The 20,297-nt window shown below is 36.7% G+C and overlaps 1 protein-coding gene across 2 annotated transcripts; it reads left to right on the top strand.

Annotated features, from left to right (window-relative positions):
• Positions 1–4,600: 4,600 nt before the first annotated feature.
• On the top strand, positions 4,601–19,789 carry LOC118587173 (cytochrome P450 2C6-like). 2 transcript variants are annotated; one of them, XM_036192917.1, is made up of 9 exons: positions 4,601–4,768; positions 5,979–6,141; positions 6,324–6,473; positions 7,721–7,881; positions 8,957–9,133; positions 12,610–12,751; positions 15,594–15,781; positions 18,312–18,453; positions 19,608–19,789. In XM_036192917.1, exons 1-9 carry the CDS (start codon positions 4,601–4,603, stop codon positions 19,787–19,789), a joined length of 1,473 nt encoding a protein of 490 aa, XP_036048810.1. The 2 variants fall into 2 exon arrangements, with proteins under 2 accessions (XP_036048810.1, XP_036048816.1); XM_036192923.1 differs by lacking the exon at positions 8,957–9,133.
• The last annotated feature ends 508 nt before the right edge of the window (positions 19,790–20,297 follow it).

Below are 20,297 nucleotides of genomic sequence, written 5' to 3' on the forward strand. Positions count from 1 at the left end.
TACCTGGCAGGTACACCTGTTAGTTCCAAGAACCTGTGACATATTCATAGGCCCTATGGTAGCACCTAATACTATTATTCTGCTAATGGGACATAGTATGAAGCCAATTCCTAACAAATTCTCATAGTACCATAATTAAGTGAATCTCTAAAATCTCACCACAGAAACTTCTTTTTGCATTAGATTTCAGTTGATACAGAGAACCATAACTGGTAAAAATACAGAGAAATGACTTTGGGGTACTCATCCCTAAATGAGACATTCATATCTCTCTCTCTCTCTCTCTCTCTCTCTCTCTCACACACACACACACACACACACACACACACACACACACACACACACACACACACACACACACACACACACAGCCAAGGTTCAGATATCAATGGGCAATAGTAGGCAGAAAGAGTGTAAGAGCCAGGCCTAGTAGACAACTACAATGAAACAGCATTTTTTGTGACATCATAAGGCACATATGAACTCAGAGCAGTAGTAATAACATACATAAGACCTGACCAAGTTCAAGCCAGACAAAATCTCAACTTGGAGGTGGGCAATGGACATGAAGCCCATATCCCTAGCTGAGAAGCTATTCGTAATTGCTAGCTTCTGGCAAAGGGATAGCTTTCTTTAAGGGTATGGCCCCTTGTAGGTGTAACACACTACAGTTGATTGTCACACACCCAAGCTTAGATAGACATAACTAATAGAACCCTATGGGTTAAAAATCCCAACACCATGAATGAGGACAAAAAGTGGGATCTGTTTGGAATAAAGAGCAGATCTAGGGGAAGATGGGAAAGGAGGATGAGTATCATCCAATTATGTATGAAAATTTAAAATATCTTTTTAAAAAGAGGGTAGTCTGTTCTCTGGGTTGGAGTAGTCAACAATCTGTGATCACACACTGAAATAGTTTGACTGGTAATAGACACAATAAATATGATGGGACCAGCATTAACTGTAACAGGCTCCAGACCTTAGTACAACTGACTTCAATGATGGAAGTACCATTCAGGCCATAAAACTCAGCACACAGACAGCATAATGTGACAAAATAAAAACAAAGACCTAACCCATCAAAGTCAAGTTCTCAGGAAGTGTCTAAATGGACTAACTTTGCTTTTTGGCTTCTGTAGTTCTGCTTCTTGCTAACTGTTTTTGTTAACTGAAGTGTATCAACCCAGTATATGGTTCTATGCTTAAAATACTCACCCTGAGAAAGGCTTGTAGCTACTTGGGATCCCACACACCCAGTGAAGTCACTGGCTCACTAATAAAGACTTCCTATTGGCTCAAACTCATGTCTGAGCAGTCTTCTCTGGTGGATTCTCTACATCAGTAATCTTTTATGTTACAACTTGGCACACACTTCCAATTTTCTCCTCTAAAGATATTTACTCTGTATTGTGCTTCCTGAGGTTTGGAGAGGGATGGTGTGGGAAGCCCTTTGGAAACTAATGCTGATGTTGTAACACATATTAACCCATATCTCAGACCAGTTGTAAAACCTGCTCAGTATTGGGGAAGGACCATGACCATGCTGCTTGTGTACTGATTACCTCTGAGGTCGATGTGTATCTTACAATTTGAGCAGTCAGTCACAGTGATGCTAATGGAAAATACAACAGGTTGGAACATATGTCGCTATTCCACAGGCTCTGTCCTCACCTAGTACTTTGGGCATAGAATTCATTAGGATCTTACCCAATTAAGATTTACCAAGTTTCAATACAAAGTCCTGTGCTTACTAGTCTAGCTTATGTCCAGTAAATGTTTCTTTGTTTCTCTGTTTGTGTCCTTGGGGTTTTAGGTCAACATGAGTCAGAAACAAACAAACAAACAAAAAACAACTCTTCTTTCTTTCCTCATGATGACAGGGCAAGAAGAGTTTGTGTGACCAAAGGTGTAAAGACCATTAAAATCAGACTTTTCTGACCTCCATGTCAACAAATAATGATCTAATTATTAACTAGAGTCTAAAGATCATTGAAATCAGACTTTTCTGACCTCCATGTCAAAAAGTTGATTTAATTATTAACTAGATTGTAAAGATCATTAAAATCAGACTTTTTACATCCTTATAAAATGATCTAATAAGTTGATTCTTAAGATCATTAAAATCAAACTTTTCTGACATTCATGTCAAAAATTAATTTTTTAAATTATAAATTATTTAATTAATATAATTATTTTAGTAATTATTAATTAAACTCAAGTTTGCTTTGAATGTCACTAAGTTCATTACTGAATCACAGTACACAGTGAAAGCTTGGGAATGCAATAGAACTGAATGTCTTTGCGGAGTAAAGGTTGTGATGAGACCTCAAACCCTGGCTCCACTACTAGTAGGCTCTGTCTTGCTAAAGCACAGAATCTCCAAGGCTCAGCTTTATATCCCTAGAGGAAATAATTTTTGTCTAGATGAAGGAAAGTAGAAAGAATGAGAAGAGAAATGGGTGTGAGCATTTCAAGAAAATTCACAGAATCTGTGTAATATGATTTTGAAATATTATATAAATTAGCCTTAAAAGACAATTTTCCATGCTAAGTAAAGCTTAGGAATATCTGCTTAGTCTATTTAGAACAAATATAAAGACACACCTGTAAATAATGTGTTCTGCTTATGATTTGCCACTATAATTAGAATGGTACATATCATTTCACTAATATTTGAATCTTTATGATAACTGTGTCCTTGCATTAAATTCTGCACTCTCTGGTCATGTCATCCTATGATTTCAAACATATCTAAGCATATATGATATATTAAAGTCATAGAAATTGATCTGTATTTACTTTCCTTATTATATTCTTAACAATTATAGAGTTTGATGACTAGTTTTATGTCATCTTGACACAAGCTAAAGTCATCTGAAGGGAGGGAACCTCAGTTGAGAAAATAACTCTGTAAGATCTTTGCTGTAGGCATATTCCAAATTAGTGATTGATAGAGGATGGCCCATCCCATTGTAGGTGATACCATCCATGGGCTGGTGGTCCTGAGTTCTATGAGAAAGCAACCTGATCAAGCCATGATCACCAAGCTTCCACTGCCTCTGCATCAGCTCCGGTTTCTAGAATCAAATCCTGCCCTACTTGAGTTCCTGTTCTGATTTCTTAAAAAATGAACAGTGATGTAGAAGTGTAAGTCAAATGAACCGTTTATTTTCCAATTTGCTTTTGGTCATGGTGTTTCATCACAGCAATAGCAATTCTAATTAAGACAAGAATAAAAGCAACAGAAATACACCTCCAGGGCAGACTATAAAGTCAAGAACCCACAGTAGCTACTTTCTACTTTCTCTGAAATTATCTAATGTTCTCTGTGCTCAGTTTACCAAGGTAGATTCAATTCTGGAGTGAAATGAGGATGACAATACCAGTATTGTTTTTAAACAAAAAATAAACAAATTTGTACTGGTGGTGGCTTATTGTTTCCATGGGGCTCCTAACAGTGGGGGTGTGTGTATCTCTAACTCTTGGCTTGGGACTCTTGGGACTCTTCCCCCTTTTGGATTGCCTTGTCCATCCTTGCTCTGAGGGCTATTGTCTCATCTTACTGTATCTTTTATTTTGTCATTTTTGGCTATCATCTGTTGGAGGCCTGCTCTTTTCTGAAGAGGAAAACAGATGGGAAGTGAATTTGGATAAGAAAGGTGAAGGATTTAGGAGGAGAGGGAAGAGAGGAAGCTGTGGCCAGAATGTATGGTATGAGACAAGAATCTATTTTCAATAATAAAAAAGTAATTGTAATAAAGATAACAACTATGGTCATCAGAAAACCTCATTGAGTTCTATTTTTTTGTATATTATGAATTGTGTAATACTGACAGTTCTCTGTCTTGTCACCATTGAACAAATAATAATCTTGGTTTCTCATGACTTCATTATATAGTGGTCAAGGATAGGATAATACAAGATTTCTGAGTAACACTAGGAACACTCTATTTACTTAGTTGTATTTGTCAGAGTCTATTAAGTACTTATAAGGCTACACCTATTGAGAATGCATATGCAAATGTGTAAGACAACAAAAAAAATACTTTAAATATACATTTGAACCTGGGTATGATGGAGTATACCATATATGGTGATGCATAGATCTCTAACATTGGGGAGATAAAGTAGATGAATAGTAATTTTGAGCTACAAAATGAGACTTTGTTTATAGCAAACTTATTTCATAGTACATACAAGATATTCATAATGCCAGAAGTCTTTATCTGATAATTAATCTCAGAATCATTGGAATTAATGGAATAGAATTTTGAGAAATTTTCTTGTATCCAATCATTAACATTAATATTTTTCAAGAATAGTGGCACCATCTAAATATCTACTTAGTATTTTAAGTTATACTATTTGGTTGTCAACCAGTACAATGAAGCCAGAAAGTCTAATGTATATCTGTTAACAAGCACACATATGAACACCACCTTATTTCTGACTTTATCACTAGGATAAATTCCACTCAAAAGAGATATTAAAGAACATCTAGCTGATTAGTCAATTATGACCTCATGTTGATTCAGCAGGTAGTGTTATAAATGCTCTGTGGTGCCTGATTATAGCTGTGTCAGTGAGGAGGGTGTCCATGGATTTAGTCGTGGTCCTGGTGCTCAGTCTCTCCTGTCTGCTTCTCCTCTCACTCTGGAGACAGAGCTCTGAGAAAGGGAAGCTCCCTCCTGGCCCCATCCCTCTCCCAATTATTGGTAATATCTTCCAGATAGATGTGAAAGACATCAATCAATCTTTTACCAAAGTAAGTATGCCTTATAATCCTCCAGTCCTTTGCAAGAAAGATAAATTCAATTTATCTTTTAAAAACATCTTTTATTTTGATATTATAATATAATTATATCATTGCTATTTTGAGATAATAATATATTCCCCTTTCCTCTCTCCAAACCCTTCTTATTCTTTTTCAAATTCATGGCTTCTTCTTTTATTAATTGTTGTTACATGCATATAAGTATATCTGTATACTTAAACATTCCAAAATTTCAATTGATATAGTCTGTATAATGTTATTTGTATGTATGTTTTCAGGACTGGCCAAACAGTATTGTAATTTTGATTATAAAGTTAAAAACTTCTGTAAAGTCTTATGTGCCTTCTGCCTTTTCAAGTTTGTCACTACCAGAAATTGAGGAATGAGCAATTTCTATTGTGAATGAGAGAGGACTTTGGGGTTTTTGTATATTATAATAAAATTTGGAAAATTGCAAAAGTTATGTGTATTTCTTCCCATCTTTATTTTATAGCCATTTTCCATAATTTTTGGCTAAAGGTCACTGGTAAAGAACATATCAGATCATTCAACATGTCAGGTAGCACTTTGGAAATGTGTCTTTATTGGTATTAGCCTTTGGTACTGAAGTTGTCTAAAGACCTGATGCTTTATTAAAAGAAAATATCTATAGATGTGGAGTAACACAAGGAATAAAAGAACTAAACAAAGTGCCAGGGAATATTTGATGCTATCCAAATTGACTTTTATTGTATGCCTGAGACAATGAATGCCCCAGAATAAGAACCTGTTCTCTTAGCAGATGCTCATTCAGTGTGCAGCTTTGGTGGTATCCACTCTTCATGTTTGTAGTAATGACAGATAAAATCTGTGATGTTCACTATGGATTTCTACTCTTCATCATGGGGCTAACTTCCACAGGTAGTCATCTGGGCATTGATACTTAATTCAGTATGGAGTCAACATGAAGAAAAGATTGCCCAGGTATCAATGGTGAAAAAGCAGAGTATCAATGTTGAGTCTTATTCATTAGCAATTCAGCACAAAATTGAATTTGGAAAACTCTGGCCTCAGTTACTTTTTGAAACATTATCAGGAAACCTGCTAAACAATGATGTGATGATTCATTGTAATCTAGGTTTCAGCTGCCTGGGCCATCACATAATACATTATACCCATCCACACGTGGTAATTACCTAGTACTTTTCTTTCCTATTTCCAGCTTTCAAAAGTCTATGGCCCTGTGTTTACCCTGTACTTGGGCAGGAAGCCCACTGTGGTGTTGCATGGGTATGAAGCAGTGAAGGAAGCTCTGATTGATCATGGGGAGGAGTTTGCTGGAAGAGGAAGCTTCCCAGTGGCTGAAAAAATTAATAAAGGGCTTGGTAAGTAAGTGTGCATGTTCATATATGAGCTGAGTTGCATTCACAGCGAGGAAGAAGATAGAAAGGAAAGGCCCGACTTGTTCCTGAAGTCTCAGGTTGGGCCTCTCTATATAGTTGTGTCCTCTCCAATATCCTTTTTCTTCCTGGGATGAACTTTGTAATATCTGTTCCTGTTGGTTTAGGAATCATTTTTAGCCATGGAAACAGATGGAAAGAAATAAGGCGCTTCTCACTTATGACTCTGCGGAATTTGGGCATGGGGAAAAGGAGCATTGAGGATCGTGTTCAAGAGGAAGCACAGTGCCTTGTGGATGAACTGAGGAAAACCAATGGTGAGCAAAGTCTTGTGTTCTGACTTTTCTATCCTGTTGTAGGTTTGGGTATAAAAGATCTATTAATATCATTCTATCTCAAAGGTTTTTCTTTTGTTTTCAAATCAGATATCAAAAGCAGAGCTTTCATTTTAATTTTCTGATGAGTTACAGATCTATGCGTTCTCCTTAACACAAATATGATTTATTGCTTATCATTTCAGCAGAGAATAACTGCTGCTGATAATGGTTCCATCTACCCCTGTCAAGCCCAAACCAGATGATGTTTGCTTTCAATTTGTACATACTTTGGCCTTCCCAACTTCTCTGATGTGCCAAGGTGTCTTGCAGGCTCATGTTCATAGTTCTAGGTAGTAATGAATCAATGTATATTTTTCATTTCTTAGCCAAGGCAATAGAAACTTTTCATGATTTCAAAAAGTTATCATGATTTCTTTTGTTGTTATTTATATATTTTAAGATAATACACATGACAGCATCAATCTGCAAAACACACAACCAGACTTAGTGACCAGACTCATTTAACTGAATTTGAACTATTTCTATTAACTCTTTATATCATCTTTCTCTAAGTGTATTCTGGCTCTGTCTTCTGTTCTGTCCATCATGTCTCTCCATAGTCACTGTTTTGCCTTAGGGGATGGGCAGATCTTAATTTGCTGTCACTGTGAATGTTACTCACCTAGGAAGTCCCTGCCAGGGAAGAATCAAGTTATGTGCTTAAATTCTGAAGGAATTTTCCTTTTAAGTTATTTTTCAAAATAGAGTGAGGAAAAACTGAAAATCACACTTTATCTGTTATTGACCAAGAAAAATCCTGAGGAGTTACTCATCATCTTCTTTGTTAAAAACAATATATTTTCTGACAGATTATAGTATGGTAATGTTTAAAAGCTTGCCTACCACTGACATACTCAAGCAATTTCCTTGCATTGGATTTGCAGGGAGAATTGATTCTGCTCTGAGCACTAGCAATTTGAAGTTTGTAAAACTCCTTTCTTCCTGCCTGAAAATAAAAGATAGCTAAAGGATTCAAGTCAATACAGTAATTATGATCTGCTATTATTCACCTAGTGAGGTTAAGGTTAATTCAGATTTAAGGTATGCTGATTCCATGTACAACAAATTCATTAGCTGTTAGAGGAATTTGCAAGTAAGACATTGCTTAAAATATTCTAGAGTACCTTTATCTGTTAACAAGCAAACATGTTTTTGATGTATGTTCACAACTGTTTCCACCTCTCCAGGCTCACCCTGTGATCCCACCTTCATCCTGAGCTGTGCTCCCTGCAATGTCATCTCCTCCATTATTTTCCAGAATCGTTTTGATTACAAAGATAAACATTTTCTTACCTTGATGGAAAAATTAAATGAGAATGACCAGATTCTGAGCTCTGCCTGGGTACAGGTGAAGTCAATTTCCTTTCCTTCTGAGAATGCACTTATGGTCATTCTTTCTCACAGGTCAAATTCTATACAGACTAATGGTGAGGTGACATTACCCACATCCTGCCTAGAGCATTGTGGAAAGTGTATCTGGAAGGGAGGTCTAGGCCCTTTGCTGAACAAATAGGAAAGCAAAGAGCAAATGCCAAATTGGCTCAAGCTGCTTAGGCACCTCTCTGCTGATTTTCTCATTGACTACCAGAGAGCTGCTTCTATAAAGTACTTCATTCATTTTGAGAAGAGTGTCTTATCACTCATAGAGCATTCTTGCACTACCCACAAGTCCTTGTGCTGTCAAAAGTTAAGTCCATATCCATTCCAGTGTTTGACCAAAATATCTTAGTGTAGATAGAATAATCTGCTAAAGAATATTTGGGATAACAAACCTTCCAGGATACACTGAGTTCTTTGAGATGTTTGATGCTTCAGTTTAGATCCTGGTTGACAGGAAGAAATGACAATATGACTGGTTTTAAGATGTGTTGACCACAAAGATGCCTACAATCTTTCTTGCTCTCTACCTAAATTGACATCTCCTTCTCTCTCTAAATAATGACTGTGGACCACAGAGAAGTCACTAAGGGCGTGGAATTGGTTTCAAGGCATCTTTAGCAGCCCACACACTTCTACATACTCACTCCATGTCAGAGATTGGATGATAGGAACAAAGTCTGAAGGTACTAACTTTCTGTAGTCAATCAAATTACCCAAGTTATTTTAACTTCTCCTGGCATTTAAAAGTATGAATTATAGTAGTTTACATCATATGATATTTCAAAATCATAGGGCAGAAATGAAATGAATTATTCATGAATATGGAAAAATTATTATGAACTTTGATTATCTGGGCAGGATTTTCTCCCTCAAATCTCCTACTAGCATAGAAAATTTCTGTATATAAAAAGAGTCACCTCTTCTTCAGGGTGGACACCAGCCATATACAGAACTACAAATCTAAATTGGACTTGCTATGTCATAACATGCATTTCTCTATCTTATCACATTCATTTAATAAAATTGTGTATTTTCTCTTGTAGTTCTGCAATACTTTCCCAGTAATCATTGATTACTGTCCAGGAAGCCATAAGAAACTAGCTAAAAATTTTTATCATATAAAAAGCTACCTTCTGGAGAAAATAAAAGAACATCAAGAATCATTGGATATTTCAAATCCTCGGGACTTTATTGATTATTACCTCATTAAAGCGAAGCAGGTAAAGTGTTGATATACACACATTTTATTTGTTCAGGTATTTACTCATTTATTGAATACTTACATATTTTTCAGAGATCTTTAAATACTTAGGCCACTGTCATTTGAAAAATGACTTGACTATTTGTTATGTGTGTGAGTATGCAATATGGATCTGGGAAAAGATAAGGGGAATTTACACATTCAAATTTACCTTCCCATAAAAAAGCAATCTAGCTGAGGAGAAAGAATTATCAGAATGTAAACTCTTATATCCTGACATTGTTGTAATATACATCTTTCACTGCTTCCCTAAATGTTGTTTTAATTTATTATTTTCTGACATATTGTATAGGCAATGTATTCATTTGTAATTGTCATGTGCATTAAACACTTTGGAAGAGCATATAGAATTTAATTTAATATAAAATATGTTAATTTTTGTATTTATCTATAAGATTATACTTAATGGGGATTTTAATTTTTTAATATGGCATTAATTTAATGCTTAATTTCCTTAATCATTGACTGTCTATAACATAGCAGGTATATTTAGAAGGACCTTTCTTCCCCTTTTTAAAGAAAATTTTCTTTACTCTTGAGAATTTCACACATATATACAATGAGATTATAGTCATGTCCATTCCCCATTTCTTTTCCAACTCTCCTATATCCTCCCTACAGCAACCTTCAACAAGTTCATACTCTCATTTTTTTGATAACCCATAATTCCAGTAGATGTTCCACATAATTGCATAGGTATGGGGGCATGCACTGCATCATGGGAACCCTGTCAATAGCCATACCCTCAAAAGAGGGAGGACAGAAGAACCCATGGCTGATATGTAAAATTAAATTAAATTATAAAATAAAAAAAGAATGATTTGATCTCTCCACTGGTTATCATCTGCCAATGGCTTCTCATTAAAAAAAAAATAGGACCTGCATAGTCCCATCAGTATTGTAAGTTTGAGTGGCCTGATTTTGTTCAGGTCTTGTATAAATAACCACAGCTGCATTGACTTCAAGAGGGCAATAGGTTAGTCATGTCCAGAGCTCTCCTTCCCATCCTCTTGCTCTTGCAGTTTTTCTACCAATTCAGTGTAACCTAAACTTAAAGGGAAGATGGGGTTGATAAAGATGTTAGACTTTGGAAAGATGTTGATAAAGATCTTAAGACTGAGTACTTGGCCTCATATTCTTAGCATTTTGACCACTTACACCTCTCTGGATTGACTGCTAATCACTGCAAAAAGAAGCTTCTCTGACCTAAGTTTATAATAGCTCAGGTTTTTGGGAAGAAACGTAAACATTCAAATGACAGTTTAGTTACATGACTGTTCAGCAAACTAACAGCAGTAGGTTACTAGGGTAGGTCCTAGGGCATCTGATCTCACTGTCCATGGGCTTTTAACTAGGAATACATTTCCAGGTATGAAATTCCCTGCTGTGGAGGAGCAGGTTGTAAAATCAACCAGAAAGTATTTAGTTACCTTGTAATAGTCATGCTTGTATTGCACCCAATGCAGACTCAGGATGGTAACTTGATCTGAACAAGGATAAGACTCACAGGGTATAGGTGCGATTTGACCCAGGGTAAGGTCTATAGGTGAGGGAGGAATCACAACCCTCCATGGTGGAAGCCATGGACTTCAAGTAAAGATGGAGCTATTCTAGACTTTGGCCATAGACACAGGGAGTTTCATAACCCCAGCACAAACTGCATACTCTGGAAGAGGCCTGAGCTGACCCAGGACACTCTCTAATCCTCAGAGGAAGACTAGGGATAGAGCCACTAGTCCCAAATACCAATTCCATAGGAAAAAAAAAATGCTACCTCAATCCTACTGTGTCTTAGGCCTCTCCTGAACATTTTAGATTTCTTTACTAAAAGAACAAATATGTATAAAACAAAATAGTAATAATAAAAAGTAAAACAAAAAAAAATTACTCAACCAACAGACTTACTCCAAAGGGAAAGTCCCAGTGCAGAAAGAAACAGTATGAACAACCAAGATAACATATGTGTGATATGAAGGGCATTTCCAGGCATTTACTTTTTGTTTAATGCATTTCAACATTTGTGTAAATCCTAGATTCATATGGTATTCTCTTTTTTATTTTTAGATTAAAACATTCTTTATGAGTGCTTTATCACCATGTATCCATTTATGCCAGAAGAGGGCATCAGATCCCACTATTGATGGTTGTGAGCCACCATGTCGTTGCTGGGAATTGAACTCTACACTTCTAAAGAGCAGCCAATGCACTTAACTACTGAGCCATCTCCGCAGGACCCCCTATATGGTATTCTTAAGACTTGTAACAACTAAATATCCAAAGGGTTTTCATAATATGTAAACATGATTGGTTTATAAGTGTACTGCTTTGCAGTGGTGTTACTTTTATTTAAGACATATGTAACTTGTTAAGAAACAGCATAAAGTTGATATTACAAAGGAAGGAGACTGTCTTTTCTAACTGCTAGTTATCAACATAGAGAAACATACCAACATACAAAAACTCAGTGGATGTCAACATGGAGAATCATTTTAATAGCATCAATTGTGTTGATTTCACAGTATTAGACACTCATCAATTTGTAAGTAAGGAAATATTTAAGAATGATATCCTGACTAAACATCCACTGCTGTAACCATGATGAAATCTCTATTGTATATTATCTTCTCAGCTTCATTACTCATCTTTGAAAACTGGATTTTACTTACTGTCTCCTTCATCCCATTTGAGCCATCATTGTTTCTGCACCCTGTCTTAATGACTTATGCTCTCCCCAGTGTGTGTGGTCCATCCTTCCCTATCCAGTCCATGTTGCTAGTTGACTCCCCTGTTGAACGAGGCCAAGTTATCTCAACTTTGTGAACCAATTCTTGTTCCCTATTACTTATATGTATATTTGTAATTTTATCCTTTATGCAATTACAACTTCATTTTGAGCCTTCAGCAATACTGAATTCATGAAATTTCTGTACAAAGAAATGAATAGCAAAATATTTAATAGGCTTGTAAAATCTAGCACAGTGTCCCCACATATCTAATTCTATTAATTTAAATCTAGTTATGAATGTCTGAAAGAAAGAATGGGGTGATTTAACTCCAGTGCAGCAAGTCTCATTACAAACCAGTCATAGCAAAACAGAGAAACCCCAAATTGTTACAGTCAAATGTCTATGACTTTTTTCATCATATTTAGCATACATTTTAATGAGTGATCAAAAAATAATCTGTGTACATCCTTTTAAGACATAATATCCTGCATTGTACGCATCTAGGTGGAGAGGATCCCATGAGTCCAAGTTTTTTTTTTGTAATTTTGATGCTCTGTGACAGTCTCTACAATCTGTGTTAATTTCTCCTGGAACTATACTTTCAAATTCTGTTTTGGGAGCAATAGAAAATGGTACAATATTGTCTAGTCATTTTTATCAGATATGGTAGTAAACAATTTACTTGATAATTGCATCAAACAATTCTTAGGAAAACCACAATCAACACTTGGAATTTACATTTGAAAATTTGTCAACCACTGTGACTGATCTGTTTAGTGCTGGGACAGAGACAACAAGCACAACGCTGAAATATGCTCTCCTGCTCCTGCTGAAGCACCCCCATGTCACAGGTGAGGACACAGATGGTGACTCACAGCAGTCCTGTAGGAACTGGGAAGATGTTGTTAGTGTCCCTCTCATTGTTATTCTTAGAGAAGGTTCAGTCTTTAAGCTTTTGTGCCAGTGCCCATAGTGAGCAGGATGACTGAGAGGAATGAAGAAACAGGCCTTAGGAAAAGCAATCAAATGCAGATCAGTGTCTGGGTTCCCTGAGAAGTGATCAAGTGATCTGTGGCAGTCAGCACCAGCATCCTTTGGTTTGTTGTACCTACATTTGGTCCCAAAATCAGATTTTTAGAGCAGGCAAATTATTGTAGTTGCACAGAGGTAAAAACATACCTTGCTGAAGCATGAGAGAAATCCTGGGACTTCCTGAGTTTATCTGAGCTAATTTCAAATTAGATAAGTATTTAAAATAAATAAATTCATTACAAAGTTATTTCTGCTTAGGCAGAAGTTGTAGATGAAGGAATTTTATAATTCCAAAAGTCCACTTCCATGAGAAAACACATTTTTTTTCAGTTGTACCAATAGTATTTTCTTCTACAAATAACATTATTATAGAATTCAATTTTTTTATTTTACAGTACTTATTAAATTATCTATTATGTTTACAAACATTTATTCAGTTAATGTTTAAGAAATAATTTATTATCTTTGAAAATAAGAGTTCCACTATGAAACTCATGTGATCAATTAGGTTCAAATATTACATACATATATATCATAGGCACACAGTTTTTATGCTTTCCCCAGTATAACAATGGTTCATGCACACTTAGGAGGAAGAAATCTCATCTGGAGATAGGAAGAAGATAATGACATTGTGGGCAGCCTTTGTTCTTACATTACTGTCACAGAATAACACAACGCTCATGAGAATTATCTTAATGTTTTCTAAAGCATAAGTGGCCCCTACTCTGTTTCCTCTTCAGGGTGGAGCAGGCCTCCAGGAGATGGCAATCAAATGGGACAAGATGAAACTTACTTTTAAATACATCTGATGTTCTAGAATGTATGAAATTCACCTTTCACTTGTGCTCAATATACATTGAAGAGGCAATAGCATGAACAAGAATGACAGTTAGTAATTAAATGGTAGGAGGCCAGGAAAATGGCAGGGTTCAAGAGGGCTTCACAAGAGTTCTGAAATACAATAGTGTAATGAGGAGTGAGGAAAAATGGGGAAGGGAACATGAAGCTGTAACATATGTGTCAGATGAACATGCATGAAAACTAAGAAAAATAAGCTATATCTTTCCAGCCACAGTATAGATCTCAATTTGAAAACAATAAGAGTCTAAGTAGAGAAAAGGGTTATAAGAGGAGAGACTATCCTTACTAGGGACCCCTTCCTACCCCCATTCATCAGGTGACTGAGTTTTCCCCATGGAAGCTAGAATTGCTCTCAAAAGAAAGTAAGTGTAAGAAGCCCTGTACTCAATGATCTCAAGTGGTTGACAGAGAAAGAGCAATGTATAGGGATGAAAAGGAAAGGGTGACTGCTCCAGTCCCTGAATTGTGAGGACAGAGCACCTTTCTCTGCTTTTGAATTTCAGCAGCAAGATCTATCTTTTAGATATGCTAGCAACTGTAAAGATATCTACATTTTACCATCTTAATAGGAAGTTCTAAGTACCCCTCAGAATAAACCCAAGAAACAGTCATTGAATTTTAGAACACTAGGAATGACTAGAAGCATAAAATCCTTTAGGGAGATCCCTGAGTAACATGGAAATATTTGCACTGAGACTGTCTAGACGCTATGCAAACATGTAGGGATAGACCTCAGTGTTTATGTTAACCTTCCCATTCTTTATGAAATACTTGAAAATGTTTTGACATACTTCTCTGAAGCAGAGTCAAGGAAGTCATGGGCTTCAGGAATTTGAAAAACCCATATAGGAGAGGAGGGCAATACTACAGGATAGGTTTCTGTGAGTCCAACCTACAAAGCTCCAGATTATGTATTTACCTTGTGGATGCTGCAGGCATGAATAGAGATGGAGGCAAAAATGAGAAGTAATATGTGGTCTGTAGCCCCCATCAACTGAGATTTTATTCCAGGAGTTAAAGCATCCACTTGAATCCTTAAAGCAATTTTAACTCATGAAATGGAAAACCACAAATGAAATTGAAAAGATATAATCAAAATGATCACTGATAATGGAAAATAATTATAATTTTCATGTTATTGAATATTATTTATGTATCTTCAATGAATCTCACAATGAATATTCTAATGATTAAGTACTATAATTCAACATGTACTGTTAATGAAGTTATAGGAAATATGTGATCTATTTATAGATACCTTTTAGTATATGAAATGTAACTGTAACTCATATTTTTAATTTTTCATGGCAGAAAGACAACAGATATTATGTAAGTGGGCATATAGGAAACATTCATTGTTTACAAATATGCTTATATTTCAGAAACAAATGTTAATTTTGAACTTGGCCAGTTCTGATATTACTTCAAATTACACATACACACACAACCACACATAAACACACTTATGAATGATTTTAAAAATGTATTGTGACAAAAATTCAACATTTAATTTCTAATTATCCTTCATTAGTCTATAATATAAGGATTAATTGTATTATTTTATTACTTGGAGTATTTAACTATTGGCTATTAAAGTAAGTACATACTGATATATAATAATAGTTATTTTGTAAGACAGTACTCTGAGTCCACATGTATTATCTCTATCTATGTGTACTCTTGAATATAAAATACATTTATAATGCTGTTGGGGCTTGTTTTTCATGCAACATGTAGCTCTGTATTGTGACAAATATGTCACTTCTGTTCTATCCCAACACTTCCCACTGTAACCAGCTAAAGTCCAGGAAGAGATTGATCGTGTAGTTGGCAGAAACCGCAGCCCCAGCATGCAGGACAGGAGACACATGCCCTACACAGATGCCATGATTCATGAGGTTCAGAGATTCATCGACATCCTTCCTACCAACCTGCCTCACGCAGTGACCTGTGACATTAAATTCAGGAACTACCTCATCCCCAAGGTAAGCTTGTCTCTTCTCTGTATCACCTCTGTGCTCTTGATGCCCCAGGTTCACAGTGTGATTTCAGTCCTCTAAGTTACACAATGCTGCAGGTGCTTATACTGTCTATGATTTGGAGTGGGGCAGCTCTACTGCAGGTACAGATATTTCTAAGAATGACACTTACATGTTTGCTTGTTTTTCCAAATAGTGTTTTGGTAAAGTTTGGTTATTTCCATGTGAATGTTTCAACGTTTTTTCAATTCCTCAAAAGACTTTTCTGGAATGTCTATTTTGAAAGTAAATCTTGAGATAATTAGAGAGAGTCTGTATCCTCAAACCTTTGATTCATCACTACTCTTAGTTTTTGTGCTTTGTTTAACTGTGATGTTTTCTTTCTAGCAATGTAGCTTGGAAATACTTAGAGATTTTCTAATTGATAATATTCTTTGATATGATTTTTTTCTATTTCCTATAACCTTTTTAAACCTGCTTTATGAAAACAATTGATTTAATCACTTTGTTTATCTGATTTTAACCAACCATGTGAATTTTAGTATTTTCTGCTAATGATTTGTCTGTAAATGTATGTGGAGTTTGGAGGTATTATATAGATTAGTATTTTGTATATACTTTTCCAGTTCTGTGTTCTTCACTTCTGTTCATGATGTCATTTCATGACTTAAATAATTCTAGGGTAGCACTGAACATAACTGATTGTTTCTTTTTCTTTTTTAATTAAGAAATTTTCTTTATTAATTTTACACCAATCACAGATCTCCCTTTTCCCTGTTCCTGCCCATCCAGCCTTCCCCCCACTAACACCCCCCATTCCCTCCTCCAAGAAGGTAAGACCTCCCACAGGGAGTCAACAGAGCTTGGTACATTGAGTGGAGGCAGGCCTGCAAAAAGGAGACAGTTGTATAGCTTGATCTGTTTAAGGGGCCCCCATGGGAGTAGGATCAGGATCCATCCCTGGTGAATGAGAGGGCTTTTTGGAGCTTACTACATATGGTGGGACTCCTTGCACAGCCTTGATGCAGGGGGAGGGACTTAGACCTGCCTCCATTGAACATAACTGATTGTAATGAGCATCTATTTGTTTTATTTCTGAACAACACAAAGGTATGTAGCTTTAATACTTTCTTGTCAAGTTTGACACCTTAAGAAAATTTGGAAACAGTTATTGATCAGCTTATGCACATTTTCTCTGATCTTTACTTTGGCATGGGTTTTGACCAATAAAATATGTACCTTCTTTTCAGATATGTTTTCTGCACCCATTTTTATGACTCTATATATTGACTACACTTTCATCATGGAGTGTACATATTGCAAGCACATGCATACATTTAGATTTGCTTGGCCACACGTTGTTCATAAACTCTGTTATATCTTTAGAGGTTTTCTTCTTTTTGAAAATTTAAAACTTAAAAAATTCACACAAGTGTACAATGAATCTTGATCACACCAAACCCTCACTGCTCACTTTCCTTGCCAGGACACCCCATCACACCTCCCTGCCAATCACATCTTCCATTTATTTATTTATCTAACCCACTGAGTCCAGTTAGTATTGCCCATATGCACATGGGTGTGGATCATCCTGAGGTGTAGGTATCACACCACTTGCCACACACCTAAATAATAGTGACCCTCTTTGAGTTGCTTTCATAGAGGTGAGGTCTTAAGAGCCATTTCACACTCCATGTTGCATTGTTAATTGCTTCTGCCCACTCTTTCTTGATGTTCCCTGAGGACTGAGGATAAGGTTGGGCATATACCCCTTACCTCCTTTTCCCCCAACTCCCTATCTGTGTGTGAACTTTAGCTCCCAGCATCTTTTCTGTTCTTTAATGTGACAGATTTTTATGTCTCCCCTCCCCCTTTTATATATCTTTATACTTGGATTACGAGATCATAGGTTACCACACAGATTCTTTGTTTACACTGCACTTTCTTTAACCCTTCATCTTGCTGCCCACTCTCCCATTTGTGCCACTCCACTGCCTGCTTGAACCCTGCCCCCAGGATTCCCTTTCTACTTTCATTTTACCTACACTTCACTCTCCCTCCCAAATGTGTCCTCCACTGTTAATGACCTGTTTTTAGTTTCCTGCCTTCCACAAGTAACTCAGGTTAGATATACAAAACAAACAATTTCAAGCTAAGACTCTCAAGTAAGAGAGAACATGAAGCATTTGTATCTTTGAAGTGAGTGACCTCACTAAGTATATTTTTTTTTCTTCATGAGTATGAGAGGTATTTTCATCTTCTATGTTGACCAGACGAGTATCTCTGGAATTAAGCCAATTTGGTTGTACTAAATGATGTTTTTCTTATGTTCAACACTCAACTATGAATTCAAATTGTACTGAAAGCACTTTAACAACATCACTGTGACTGGCCTCACACTCCTCCATGCTCCCTACATGCTCTGACTATTAGAAAATGTCCCTGCTAGTCTGTACTTAATTCCTTCTATGGAACAGAAGATTGAATATGGCCCTGTGATTTCTTTGTAACTTTTTTGTTCTGTGTGTCATTGCAGGGAACAACGGTAATCACGTCACTGTCATCAGTGCTGTGTGATAGCAAGGAATTCCCCAACCCAGAGATATTTGATCCTGGCCACTTTCTAGATGGGAATGGAAATTTTAAGAAAAGTGACTACTTCATGCCTTTCTCAGCAGGTAATAGAAACTCATCATCATGGTTACAGTGCCTGTAAAGGTCTGTGAGGACTTACACAGTGACTCCACATTGGGGAGGGGGTTGACTTGCAGTTTATGCATGATCAGGAGCATGACTTCCATTGTCCATGCACTGTCCTTTTAAGGAGCACCCTCCCTGTCCAGCCATAAAATCAAGACATTTTATTGTTCCATCATTATTCAAAATTGAAAAAGCTAGAGTGTAGGCCACTTGTTATCTTCCTTAGGATACATCACAGAGATAATAAAGATACATACCATTCTGGAAAGCAAACTTCATTTATACTTTACTCACTTTCTTCATTATTTAAATTAATGTCTTTTTGCTGTGCTACTCACCTCCAGGCTGAACTATGTATCCAAAGACAAAAGAAAACATCACAGGGACTGAAGCACACTAAAAAACCAGAGTGAATAATTCATGTTAATGCAGTTGGACCACTGTAGTGTGAGATCATTACTCATTCCAAGGCCAGAGGCTTCTCAGGGAGAAATTTACACTTTGCTTTTTCATATATCACATATTGAGCACAAAATAGAGCAACCTTTTAGCTGCATCAAAGTGCATATATATGGAGAATTTTCAGAAGATAATCTAGCATGAACCACTGGAGGAGGATGTTGCTTCTAAGTTCAGAATCTTCCAGATCACCTTGGGATGACAGAGACTTTGTAGATGGACTATGATGCCCAGAAGTGGTCACAGGCTCCCCTCTCCCAAATTCAGGGTATGAGCAATGAATATTGGGTACATACCTGTAATATGTGTGCTATTTGGATACTGATCTCCCTTTCCTGATTTTGTAATCTTTATAACAGATTCATAATTCCCACTCCACAGCCTCCCTGGTATTTTAAAGACAGGTGCGAGCAGATTCATCTAGGAAAAAAAAAACATTTTTGAGTGACATATTCCTTAAGATTATATGTTAATTAGAAATATATCTCCCTTAATCTATTCTTTTACCTAGTTTTCTCTTCATTCATCCATTTATCTAACCACCTAGCCAATAACTCGACAGCTACTACTATTTTCTTGTATCTGTGCCAGCACAGTGCATCTCAAAATAATACTTGTTGTGTGCAAGGAATAATTATCTTCTTTGGTGTTTCTACTGCCCTTCACCCCCCAGGAAAACAGATGTGTGTAGGAGAGGGCCTGGCCCGCATGGAGCTGTTTCTATTTCTGACCACCATTTTACAGAACTTTAACCTGAAATCTCTGGTTCACCCAAAGGACATCAATATGACCCCAGTGAGCAATGGATTTGCCTCTTTGCCACCCCCTTACAAGCTCTGCTTCATTCCTCTCTAAGAGATCAGAATATCTGGGTCCTGATGTGTTGTCTTCTGCAATCCCCTCCAGGCCATCATAAATCTCTTTCCAAATTGAGGACTGTGGTGATATTTTATTTGTGTACCCCAATCCAATAAAGCTTGTCTGGGGATCAGAGGAAAAAAAGCCAGCCACTATATTAAACATAGAGGTCAGTCAGTGGTAGCACACACCTTTAGTCCTACCATTTGGGAGGCAAAAATTCATCCAGATCTCTTTGAGTTCCAGGCCACACTGGGAACAGAGCCTGGCATGGTAATACATGCCTTTAATCCCAGCACTAGTTAGCCTTAGAGATCTGGAGGTCTGCACAGACAGACAGGAAGTGATAGAGCTGGGCAGAAAGAGGAAGAGATGTAGCTGGTTGGAGAGAGGAAGTAAGACTGCCGGTCACAGAAAGGTATGTAGGCTTGAGCATACAGGAAGTAGCTCTCTCTTGGGCTAAGGATTTCCTAGCAGTAAGAACTTGTGGATGTGGCTGGCTTGT

Source organism: Onychomys torridus, chromosome 1 (genome assembly GCF_903995425.1).
Source record: "Onychomys torridus chromosome 1, mOncTor1.1, whole genome shotgun sequence".
Lineage (NCBI taxonomy): Eukaryota > Metazoa > Chordata > Mammalia > Rodentia > Cricetidae > Onychomys > Onychomys torridus.